General features: G+C 38.1%; 1 protein-coding gene across 1 annotated transcript in view; it reads left to right on the top strand.

Annotated features, from left to right (window-relative positions):
* barx2 (BARX homeobox 2) overlaps positions 1 to 13,714 on the top strand; it is a 37,086-nt gene that overhangs the window by 12,410 nt on the left and 10,962 nt on the right. The window contains exon 2 of the mRNA XM_061878753.1: positions 837 to 1,143. Coding sequence (XP_061734737.1) covers positions 837 to 1,143 — 307 coding nt within the window. The remainder of the gene's footprint in view (positions 1 to 836; positions 1,144 to 13,714) is intronic.

Genomic DNA, 13,714 nt, shown 5'->3' with positions numbered 1-13,714 from the left:
AGTCACCTTTAGGGGACCTCTGACGGTATGGGGATAAAAAAAACAGGTCTCCTAAAGCAGTGGTCCCCAACCTTTTTGTATCCGCGGACCGGTCAACGCTTAATAGTTTGTCCCGCGGCCCGGGGGTAGGGGTGTCCCTTGTTCTTCTTTGTCATGAAAAAGGGACATTTTTGTCATGAAAAAGGGAGTTTTTGTTGTTGGTGCACTCATTGTAAGTGTATATTGTGTTTTTTATGTTGATTTAAAAAAAAAAAATGAAACCTATTTTTTTCTGTGGCCCGGTACCAATCGGGCCACGGCCCGGTGGTTGGGGACCACTACCCTAAAGGGAAACTTTTTCCAATGATGTTACTCACAACCTGTAGAAAGGGTGGTCCCCACAAGTGATGATCAAAAACTGGGTCCCCATTCCAAATGATAACCTGAGTGTGTGTGTGTGTGTGTGTGTGTGTGTGTGTGTGTGTGTGTGTGTGTGTGCGTGTGTGTGTGTGTGTGTGTGTGTGTGCGTGTGTGTGTGTGTGTGTGTGTGTGTGTGTGTGTTATACAAGAGAGCAAATAAGTTGTTTGACTGGGTTGTTGAGGTTTTATTGGAGCTGATTCAGTGTGTGTGTGTGGAAAATAATCATTCATGTGAAGGGTCAAGAGCAAATGGTGTAAAACACAAGCCTGCGTCATCGGGGTCGCTGCCCTTAACAAGAAGGAGGTCAGAAGTAAAACACTTTTCACAGACAATTAATAATTGAGCAATTACACTCGATCAATAATTGCACTTTTATTAATTGAGGCGTTGCACTTTGCGGCTGTGCGTGACTTTTATATTCTGTTCGTCCCCTCAGGGCCCTCGCCACTTCGCGCCTACCCGCTCCTCTCCGTCATCACGCGGCAGCCTCCCAGCCTCCCCCGGCCGCCGTCCCCGGGCGGACCCCCGCCGCACCTGCCCCTGCTGTCGCCGCAGCACAGCCGCGGCTCCGAGGCGTCGCCCTGCAGCCAGACGGCGCTCAGCGTCAGCAGCGAGTCGGAGGCGGAGCGTGGCACGCCGCGCCTCAAGAAGGCCCGTCGCAGCCGCACCATCTTCACCGAGCTGCAGCTGATGGGCCTGGAGAAGAAGTTCCAGAAGCAGAAGTACCTCTCCACGCCGGACAGGTGGGTGTCAGTCCTCACTTTTTCTGTTGGGAAGGGAGTCATGTGGCATTCCGTTCCTAGATGGATCTCGCGTGAGAGGAAGAGGGTGGGGGGGTTAACCATTTTGCAATGCGGTCTGATGAAAATGATGGAAAGCAACACTTTACAGCAGGCGTATCAAACATACAGCAAACCGGTTTTATCCGGCCTTCGTTTTCCAAGTACAAACATGCACCTGAAATTTTTGAATGAATGAAACCGCTGTTTTAAATGTGTCCACTAGATCCTGCATTTCCTTGTATCTTTGTAGACAACGCTACATATGTACTAAATAAACTACATGTTAGTACATCAGTTTAGGAAAATGAGCAAACTACATAAATGGACTGGACACTGGCCGAGAGTTGGTTGGCGGCCGAGAGTAGAGTCGGCTCTCTTGGTTGCTTTGTTGGGTCTGCTCCTGTCTCTGGCCATGCTCCCTCCACCCCAGCGGACGATGGCGTGGAACACCGCAGAGGCCACCCCAGTGTATATGTTTCTTTTACTTTTTATTTCTAACTGTATGTAGAAGTGGCTGGTTGTATCCACTGCTTTAATGTATTTCATGTCCTTTGTCTTCTTTGATTTTTCGGATGTGTACTATGGCTCTGAGCTGTTGTTGTTTTTTTCCCTTGGCCTCAGTCTGGACCCCCTCTCCAGGGCCCAGGTTTAGACCGATATTTTTATTATCCCATCCATCCATTTCTTACCGCTTATTCCCTTTTCGGGGTCGCGGGGGGCGCTGGCGCCTATCTCAGCTACAATCGGGCGAAAGGCAGGGTACACCCTGGACAAGTCGCCACCTCATCGCAGGGCCAACACAGATAGACAGACAACATTCACACTCACATTCACACACTAAGGCCAATTTAGTGTTGCAAATCAACCTATCCCCAGGTGCATGTCTTTGGAAGTGGGAGGAAGCCGGAGTACCCGGAGGGAACCCACGCATTCACGGGGAGAACATGCAAACTCCACTCAGAAAGATCCTGAGCCTGGATTTGAACCCAGGACTGCAGGACCTTCGTATTGTGAGGCAGACGCACTAACCCCTTCTGCCATATTTTATTTTATTTTATTTTAATCTTCTATTTTTTTTCTCCCACTCCCCCCACTTGTTTACCTGTATCTCATTTTTATGTAAGGCGCGCTGGAAGTCGGCAGACCCGTCAGCGATCCTGTTCTGTCTCCCTGTAAAGTTTGTCTGATCTTGGATGGGATTGTGCTGAAAATGTTAATTTTTCTGAAGGAATAAATAAAGTACTATTTAATCTAAATAACATCCTATAATTTGATTTTGATACATTGTTTTTATCTTGATTGATTGAAAATGCACACTAATGAATTAACTGATGAACATTATCATATAAATTATTCAGAAAATATAAATAACGACAAATAAAGATAGAATACTATTAACCGGAACATGTAAATGTTAAAAAAAAAACAACAACAACATAATGATTTATTCAATTTCAGAATGTGTTAGTTGTATATTTAAATAAGGAAAACAATCTGTTGTAGCCATTTTTGTGTTGTTCATATTACGGTAGTCCTCATATTAAGTTTAATTATTTGTTGTTTGATGGATGCTTGGGCCTACTGTGCTACTTTACTTTGGTGTTGGTCATTATACGAGGATGTCGTAGTCGTAATGGTTTGTACAGTCCTTTGAGACATTTGTGATTTATGGCTATATAAAAAAACATTGCTTGATTGATTGATTTTTGTAGCCATTTTTGTGTTATTTATATTTCTCTGGTACTGCATCTATTAAGTTATCCATCCATCCATTTCCTACCGCTTATTCCATTTTGGGGTTGCAGGGGGCGCTGGCGCCTATCCCAGCTACAATTGGGCGGAAGGCGGGTTACACCCTGGACAAGTCGCAACCTCATCGCAGGGCCAACACAGATAGACAGACAACATTCACACTCACATTATTTATTTTTAAAAAATAGAAAGTCGTTGTTCAGTGTCATCTTCAGCACCTGTGAAGAGAACATATGTGGGCGCACAGGTGACACTGATTGGACAAATGTCGGGTGGAGAGACTGGTGGTGACGACATTTTTTGACCACTGCTTACGCAACACTTGAGCTTAGTTTTTGTTTATAGCTTTATATGTAGTTAAAGTTGTTTTTGTTAACCTTGGAAAGAAAACCTTTTGCAATAAGAGCTATTTTTGGAACGACTAAAGTTGTAGTTTGAAGTGCGTATGGAAGTGCACCACCTGTCCTGGCCTCAGCCCACGGCCTTTGGTTTAGAACCTGGAAAGTTTGGAGAAGCCGATAAACAATCTGAAGTTGTCTTTATATGTGGACGGAGTGGCCGTGCCAGCAACCTGAGGGTTCCTGGTTCAATCCCCACCGTCTACCATTCTAGTCACGTCCGTTGTGTTCTTGAGCAAGACACTTCACCCTTGCTCCTGATGTGTTCTGGTTAGGACCTTGCATTGATTGATTGAAACTTTTATTAGTAGATTGCACAGTACAGTACATATTCCGTACAATTGACCACTAAATGGTAACACCCCAGTAAGTTTTTCAGCTTGTTTAAAGGCCTACTGAAACCCACTACTACCGACCACGCAGTCTGATAGTTTATATATCAATGATGAAATATTAACATTGCAACACATGCCAATACGGCCTTTTTAGTTTACTAAATTGCAATTTTAAAATTCCCGCGAAGTGTCCTGTTGAAAACGTCGCGGAATGCTGACGTGTACGCATGACGTCACGGACTGTTCGGAAATATTAGCGCTGCGCACACACACACAGCTAAAAGTGGTCTGCTTTAATCGCATAATTAAACAGTATTCTGGACATCTGTGTTGCTGAATCTTTTGCAATTTGTTCAATTAATATTGGAGAAGTCAAATTAGAAAGATGGAGTTGGGAAGCTTTAGCCTTTAGCCACACAAACACATGGTGATTCCTTGTTTAAAATTCCCGGTGGTGAAACTTTACTATGGATCAGAGCGGTCAAGCAAACATGGATCCCAAATGTCAAACAGCAGTTTTTGGTGAGAAAATTTGTGGTAAAAAGTCTGCACTTACCGGAGATCAGCTGAGCTTGTGCCGTCCGTACAGCTGCCGTCGACTTCCATCAGACACTGGCCTCAAGACACCCGTGGATACACCCTTCCGACTATCAGGTACTATTTAATCTCACTAAAATAAGATAAGAGATTTTCCAGAATTATCCTAGAAAATGTGTCTAAAAACATCTGAATCCGTCCCAATGCAATCAAGTTTTTTTTTTTTCTAATCCCTCGCTATCAATATGCTCAAACACAAATCTTTCATCCTCACTCAAATTAATGGGGAAATTGTCGTTTTCTCAGTCCGAATAGCTCTTTTTGTTGGAGGCTCCCATTAAAAACAATGTGAGGATGTGAGGAGCCATCAAACATGTGACGTCATCGTCCGCGACTTCCGGTAAAGGCAGGGCTTTTCTGTTAGCGACCAAAAGTTGTGAACTTTATCGTGGATGTTCTCTACTAAATCCTTTCAGCAAAAATATGGCAATATCGCGAAATGATCAAGTATGACACATAGAATGGACCTGCTATCCCCGTTTGAATAAGAAAATCTCATTTCAGTAGGCCTTTAAGTCGGGGTCCAAGTTAATCAATTCATGGTAAATAAGCATGGTGGTTCCCGCCATTAGTGTGTGAATCTGTGTGTGAATGTGGAAATAGTGTCAAAGCGCTTTGAGTACCTTAAAGGCAGAAAAGTATAACCAAGTAAAACCCATTTATCATTTACTTTTAAGTTATTGTGCCATGATTTGGGAGTAGATTTTTCTCCATGTGGCCCCCGATCTAAAATGAGTTTAACACCCCTGCTCTACAGACTCAAAGTGAAATTGCCACTAAACACGCTTCTGCCATCTGGCGGCTGAAGTGGATAGTGCACCCCGCCAATTCAACATGTTTCATGTGTCAGGTAAACCGCAACTAAAGGGGCCATATAAATCCCCTTCCGACCAAATGTACAGTGGATCCTCGATTTACGCACTTGATAGCTTTGTGAAAAGAAAAGTTTGTATATTGAAGCACATTTTTCCATAAGAAACAATGTAAAACATAAATAATGGATTCCAGCCTCGTCAATGTCCATATTTTAGTGAAAGTTTGTACACTTTGAACGAATATATAGCACCTGCCTGCTCCCGCTAGATCACAAAAACTACACCAGACAAGTTCATTCTGACCTTGTACAATATAATTAATGATATTATCGTCCTATTGTGTTCATCTTATCACTATGTGCAATAATATGTTACACTTTATGTGCGCTGTCTGTTTGTGTCTTCATTAAAACTGGTCTTTTTTTTTTTTTTTTTTGCAAAAAATTCCATTAGACAATATTTGTCCCTACATATTTTTATGTTTCGTTTTATTTGTATTTAATGTGTGTACTTAGTTCACTTGATTTGCAATCTATGGCCCCTGTATTGCCTTAATTTTCCCCAATGTGGTATAAATAAAGGATCATGTCTTATGTTATACAGTACGAGAGGGTGATGGATCGACTTTCTGTTTATAAACAAAGTCAAAACAATAACAACAACAACAATGAGCTGAGCTGTCCACTACGCACACACACGGTCACTAGCCCTGTGGTGCACTCCCAGGTTGACACCAGAAAACTCCATAGCGTTCGCAGCCAGGTCGTTACAATGATTAGGAATATAAAATTAAAAAACACTTTACCTTGTCAGGCAATCTTCTCGGTGTGCTGCGGAGGAGGAGGCAGTGGAATAGTATGACCTTGTTCCTGTTCAATTACATCTTATTTTCCAACATTTAAAAACATCAAAAAATAGTTAAGTGAATCAAATAGAAATGATAATGGATAACTCTTTATTTTTAATGAAGTAATACAATCAAAATACATATTATATATTTTTTCAAATGGTAAAATACCCTTTTTTGTTTTTTTTATTTAAAAAGACTATCTTTTTTCATATTTTTTTTGTTATACCGCAACATCATTTTTATAAAAGTATAACTTTTCTGCACAAAAACTTCACCTAAAATTATTTGTTTTTTTTCTTCTCATATTCCAAAATCACTGTTGTAATAGTCTCCTTAATTCTCGTTTAATAGCTGCTTTCTATCTTAATTTTACAACATTCACCTAAAATTTTAAATATGTTTTTCTAAAATAGTTACGTTTTGTTGAGATATTAGAATAAAAATTCTTGTAAAATCACAACTTTAGTGTCGACAACGCTGTGGATACTTCCCTGGAGTTTCAAACCACACATTGCTTTCTTTGGAGTCATATTTAGCTAGCAAAACTAGAAAAATGCTGTAAAAAGTGGGAAAAAAAACCACTTATAAAGTAGCAATTTGCTGTGCTGACTGAATGACCAGCCCTTCCCACAATGGATGTGCTGCCGGGCACAAAATGGCTGTTCTTCGAGGCATACAATGGGTGGATGAAATGTTCATACACCACGGGATATTTTCATTTGTAAATTCATAAAAATGCACAATGAGGGTGTCAGTAAAACATATTAAAAAAAAGGATGTAGTGCTGAGATTGTTCCCATTAATGGACTAAAGTGGTTCGGATTCCATTGCTAACCAAAACAGCAGCACTTACAGTAAATAAACACCATCTCAGACCATTTCAAGTGTTTAGTCTCGTCAGGCAGCCACTCAAATGTTGTATTTCTTACTCCACATCAAAGCTAATCGTGCATTCCAGACACTCGTTAGTTCCGAGGGCCGCTCCACAACGTTGTGTGCGTATACTTAGGCGCCGATCTACTTTAATGCCAGTGGGTGCTCGGTGTGTGTGTATTAGTTATTGTCCCGACACCAATATTTTCGTACCGAAAATAAATGTTGGTACTTGTCTAAATAAAGGGGACCACAAAAATGTCATTATTGGCTTTATTTCAACAAAAAAATCTTACGGTACATTAAACATGTTTCTCATTGCAAGTTTGTCCTTAAATAAGATAGTGAACATATAAGACAACTTGTCTTTTAGTAGTAAGTAAGCAAACAAAGGCTCCTGATTTAGCTCCTCACATATGCAGGAACATATTGTGTCATTTTTTATTCTATTATTTTGTCAACATTAGTAAGGACAAGTCGTAGGAAATTAATTATCAATCTACTTGTTCGTTTACTGTTAATATCTGTTTACTTTCTCTTTTAACAAGTTCTATCCACACTTCTGTTAAAATGTAATAATCACTTATTCTTCTGTTGTTTGATACTTTACATTAGTTTTGGACGATACCAAAGATTTGGGTATCAATCCGATACCAAGTCGTTACAGGATCATACATTGGTCATATTCAAAGTCTTCATGTGTGTTAGTATGTTTATAAACATACTATTAAAGAAAAAAAAAAAGTGAAATAGGATTTTGTGATTTGGCTTTGTTAATTGCACCTGGGGATATTTTGATTGGCAACAGTAAATTGTCCCTAGTGTGTGAATGTGAGTGTGAATGTTGTCTGTCTATCTGTGTTGGCCCTGCGATGAGGTGGCGACTTGTCCGGGGTGTAGGCCACCTTCCGCTCGAATGCAGCTGAGATAGGCTCCAGCACCTCCCGCGACCCCGAAAGGGACAAGCGCCAGAAAATGGATGGATGGCTAATTTGTGACTTTTATATCATGTAAAACGGACCAAACTCGCCCCAAGCAACTATTTATTTATTTTTTTAAACTTTTTATTCAACCCTCTGTTACCGTATTGCTTTTGCACTATCTTGTTTTAGCACATTCATTGTTTATGTTCTTTGTTTGTTTTTGTTTAGGGTTTTTTTTTTTTTTGCTCTACGCTTTTTAACCTGTAAAGCAGTAGTTCCCGGGCCGCATAATTTTTTTAATTCTTTTTTATAAAAAAAAAATAAAAAATTATTAAATCAACATAAAAAACACAAAATACACAAATACACTTACAATTAGAGCACCAACCACAAAAACCTCCCTTTTTCATGACAAAAACATCCCTTTTTATGACAAAGAAAAAAAAGAAAATAATAATAAATAAATATTATTTATTTCTTTATATATAAATAAATAAATAAATAAAAAGGATTCTTCCCCCCCTTCAATCTTAAAAAAATATTTTTAAGATTGAAAGTTGCACGGCATTGTCCCCGAAGCACCCACGGGATCGGCGCCTACGTGCGTATACAACAGGGGTGTCAAACTCAAATACAGAGTGGGCCAAAATTCCAAACTGAACAAAGCCGCGGACCAAGGTTGAACAAATTAACCTTTGAAAAGGGACCCAAACAAGTTTTGCATTGAATATTGAACACGCAAGGCTTATATAACTTTATAGTGACATGAAAAATCGAGTTTGGGGCGAGGGGGTTGGTGGTAGCCGGGGTGTACATTGCAGTGTCCCGGAAGAGTTAGTGCTGCAAGGGATCCTGGGTATTTTTCTGTTGTGTTTATGTTGTGTTACGGTGCGAATGTTCTCCCGAAATGTGTTTGTCATTCCTGTTTGGTGTGGGTTCACAGTGTGGCGCATATTTGTAACAGTGTTAAAGTTGTTTATATGGCCACCCTCAGTGTGACCTGTATGGCTTGTTGAACAAGTATGCCTAGCATTCACTTGTGTGTGTGTGTAGAAGCCGCATATATTACGTGACTGGGCCGGCACGCTGTTAGTATGGCGGAAAAGCGTTGTAGGGGACGCTAAAAGCAGTGCCTTAAAGGCACCCCGCCGATATTGTTGTCCGGGTGGAAATCGGGAGAATTGTTTCCCCGGGCTAGAGGTGGAGATCCATGGTATACAGCAGTGGTCCCCAACCTTTTTGTGTACGCTTAATAATTTGTCCCGTGGCGCTTCTTTGTCATGAAAAAGGGAGGTTTTGTGGTTGGTGCACTAATTGTAAGTGTATATTGTGTTTTTCATGTTGATTTAATAAAAAAATATATATTTATTTTTTAATTTTTTTTAAATAAAAAATTCTTCTGCGGCCCGGTGGTTGGGGACCACTGGTATACAGTGTAAATACCATGGAGCTACGAAGCCTTTACAGTTGTAGGATTATGAGGAACTGGAATAATTTTTCGAGATGTGGTGCAATTATGGCGAGAATCTGGCACAAAGGTTAAGAACACGGAAATGTACTCAGCACCGCCCGTCTTAATTGTTGTCCTAGAACCAGCAAGTAGCTTCCCCAACCAACTTGTAAACAATTGTGCTGCTTACTGTAGTGAGGCATATCCATTTCCTCTTTACTGGCACTTGACTAAACACACTACCTTGCCTAAAAATGGCAACGACTTTTAGGGTGTCAATCAAAACTAAGCTCGGTGCAGGAGCACCAAGTCGAGCGTGTCGCTTTGATAAACCTGCATACCTGGCATGGAGGACATTTTCAACGTGCGACACACACACACACATACACACAAAACAAGGCCACAAATGCAATTATCAAGCCGTGGTTCAAGCTGGCGTCGTCTTTTATTTTTTATTTTTTTATCCGTCCCGCGGGGAGCGTCTCGTGTGATGCCAATTTTTTGGCCGCGAAGCCGACAGTATTACCTCATCGTTCTAGTTCAGACACGAGTAATGCTCTCACCCCCGAGCTCTTGAACGGTAAAATAGGGAGTGAGGGAGAAGAAAGGAACACAGACACATTTATGAAAAGGAGGACGGCGGCCAATGCAAGCAAGTGTATTATGAATGAATGAATATGAATGATTGAATTTATTTATTCCAGCAGACATATACGGTATAGCAACACTTCATCACTCTTTGTAATTTGACAAACGTGAAACGGCACCCACCGAAAAGGGATACGGGAAAAAAAGCAAGAATGCTTATCCATGTCCGGCCTCTAATTTACAATCAACTTATATGTTGATTATAAAGTTTAGTTTAGTTTAGTTTATTAAGGATCCACATAAGTCTACACCACAATGGAGACTATTCTTCCTGGGGTCCATGCAAGAAACATCACACGATCACAAAACAAAAGAATACAATGCAGTACAACGTGATCAAATAATAAAATATTGTAATATCAATCAATCAATCAATCGATCAATGTTTATTTATATAGCCCTAAATCACAAGTGTCTCAAAGGGCTGCACAAACCGCAACGACATCCTCGGTAGAGCCCACATAAGGGCAAGGAAAAACTCACCCCAGTGGGACGTCGACAATGATCACTATGAGAAACCTTGGAGAGGACCGCAAATGTGGGCAACCGAGCGGATCTAACATGATATTGTGAAAGTCCAAACCATAGTGGATCTAACATAACCGTGAGAATCCCGTCCAAAGTGGATCCAATATAGTAGCGAGAGTCATATAAAAATAGCAACAACAAAGAACCAAAAAAATAAAAATAATAACTTCAACTTTATATAATAATGTTCATACCAAAGATAAAAATAGCAATGTAAAAAATAAAAATAAAATGTATATATATATATATATATATATATATATATATATATATATATATATACTTTATTATTATTATTATCATTTTTTTTTTTTCAAAAATAAAACAAAAAACCATTGGCTAAAGTCCAATTTTCAACAGCAGATTTGATGGAGTCATGAAAAAATAGCAACAACAAAGAACCCAAAAAATAAAAATAATAACTTCAACTTTATATAGTAATGTTCATACCAAAGATAAAAATAGCAATGTAAATATATATATATATATATATATATATATATATATATATATATATATATACATACGTATATATATATATATATATGTATATATATATATATATATGTATATATGTATGTGTATATATATATGTATGTATATATATATATATATATATATATATATATATATATATATATATATATATATATATATATATATATATATATGTATATATGTATGTATATATATATATATATGTATGTGTATATATATATATATATATGTATGTATATATATATATGTATGTATATATATATATATATATATATATATATGTGTATATATATATATATATGTGTATATATATATATATGTATATATATGTATATATATATATATATATATATGTGTGTATACAATTTTTTTAAATTATTTTTTTTAATTTTTTTTGCAAAAATAAAACAAAAAAACAATGGATAAAGTCCAAGTTTCAACAGCATATTTGATGGATTCATAACAATTTCGGAACAAGAATAACATATGCTGGAAAACACGACCATGAGATTAGCTCCATCTTGCGTCGTAGTGGTTTGTGTTGTGGTTTGTGCAGCCCTTTGAGACACTTGTGAATTAGGGCTATATAAGTAAACATTGATTGATTGATCTTGCCCGGGTATCTTTTGTCTTCTGAAGCCTTGTCAGGTGTGTTATGTCCCTTATTCCACAGTGAGTTCTTTTTTGCACCTGTGTTCCACAGTTGAGATAGTCCAAACAACTCGTCCTGTTTTTGATAGTTCCCCAACGACACATTTTTTTTTTTTTTTACCGCAAGGTTGAACACTCCTAGGCTAGAAGACCGTTTAATTTCTCCGCTCACATTGTCCCATAGTTTCAAGCTTAGTAAGTAAGCAAACAAAGGCTTCTAATTTAGTCTGCTGACGTACGCAGTGTGTCATATTCCATTCTATTTTTTTGTCAACGTTATTAAGGACAAGTGGTAGCAAAGCAATTATTAATTTACTTGTTCATTTCCTGTTAACATAGGCTTACTTTCTCTTTTACCTTGGTCTATCTACACTTCTGTTAAAATGTAATAATCATTTATTGATCTGTTGTTTGGATGCTTTACATTAGTTTTGAATGCTATGGATAACGTTTGAGCTTTGAATGTGGAATTCAACATGTTATGTTTGAATTTCAGAACACCCCTGAGTTCATGTGGACCATCTCTGAGTGAAAACAGACTGTATATTTGCAGCTAGAGCCCTTTGTGAGGCCATGAACTTAACTTGAAGGCTATTGTATTGCATTATATCATGTAGTTTCAGAAAAATACTCATAATGAACTCATTGGTATGTATAATTATACATTAGGTGGGGCATAATGTATAATTCTAATTGCCTTTTTCTGGAGCTTAAATAGTGGTTCAATACTGTAAATGCGGCAATAAAAGAGCTAAGTAAATCGTTCTAAGTGAATTTTGATTTAGTAATTTATGCATTTTACACGAAATGGAGATACCCTGGTTTATTATGAAGCAGCAGGTGTATAGAAATAAAACATTTCATACTATAAAGTGACGTCACATCCATCACCGGTCTTTACGTCCTCGTTCTTTTCTTGCTGTATGCTCGTTACATATACGTGCGTGTGTGTGGTGGAAAAAAATCCCCTCATTTGTTTCATTAAATATCTCATTTTAACTTGCCTGGAGGTGTTGAAAAAGTCACTCTGTCTTATTTGAAATCACAACACAGCTCAGTGATCAAAACCGCCGTCTATGTTTACGCACGGCTGGGCTGCAGGATTTGGTCCTGCCGATGACATCATTCTGTCAGTCTCCGAGTATTCATAACCCACCGTGATACCTTGTTTTCCCGTATGATTCGGTTTTCGACAAAAATGGATGCTGCAATTTTCGCCCCGGTTTCCGTACAGCGGAATATTGCATCGTGTGACAAATGAGTTTTTTCCACAAAATTAAGTGCCCAACCAAAGAATTCCACCTTCAGTCCCATGACTTTAAAATAAGCCATAAAATGGGGCCCTAAGAAGATGTGAGTGCCAGCCCTCTGTTAAAACAAATGTGGGAAACATTATTGAATTCAAGAAAGTATGATAGCAAAACAGGAGTCTTCAAAAAACATTTTTCATGTATTTGTATTTTCTGTTTTTTTCCTGTATTTAAAACTATATTTAGTCCCTATAAAATGTGTTTGTATTTATGTGTGTCTGGAGCAGATTTATTAGATCTTCCTTATTTTTTTGGGAACATTTTTTGAACAAATAACATAAAATGTTTCATGTAGGTTTAGTATCATATCACTTGCGAGTACAGCCCTCGTATTTCAGCGAGCATGTTTATGACGCTAACAAATACCGGTACCAATGTGTGGTACTTCTGTGTGTGTTCATGTGTTAATAAATCTTGATTTTAAATAATACAAATCTTTAAAAAAAAAATAGAAAAATTAACATTGAACACTTATGGGGCCCTAAAAAGGTGTGAGTGCCAGCACTTTGTTAAAACAAATGTGGGAAACATTATTGAATTCAAGAAAGTATGATGGCGAAAAAGGAGTCTTCAGAAAACATTTTTCATGTATTTGTATTTACCGTTTTTTTCCTGTATTTGAAACTATATTTAGTCCCTATTAAGTGTGTTTGTACTTATGTGTGTCTGGAGCAGATTTATTAGATCTTCCTTATTTTTTTGGGAACATTTTTTGAACAGATAAATCAAATGTTTCATGTTGTTTTGGTATCATATCACTTGCAAGTATAGCCCTCGTATTTCAGCGAGCATGTTTATGTCGCTAACAAATACCGGTACCAATGTGTGGTACTTCTGTGTGTATGTTAAATCATGATTTAAATAATACAAATCTTTTTTTTCAATTTTTTTTTTTAACATTGAA

This window comes from Nerophis ophidion, linkage group LG18, assembly GCF_033978795.1.
Source record: "Nerophis ophidion isolate RoL-2023_Sa linkage group LG18, RoL_Noph_v1.0, whole genome shotgun sequence".
NCBI classification, from domain to species: Eukaryota; Metazoa; Chordata; class Actinopteri; order Syngnathiformes; family Syngnathidae; genus Nerophis; species Nerophis ophidion.
The sequence above is the reverse complement of the archived record's forward strand: the minus strand, read 5'-3'. Positions and strand labels throughout refer to the sequence as shown.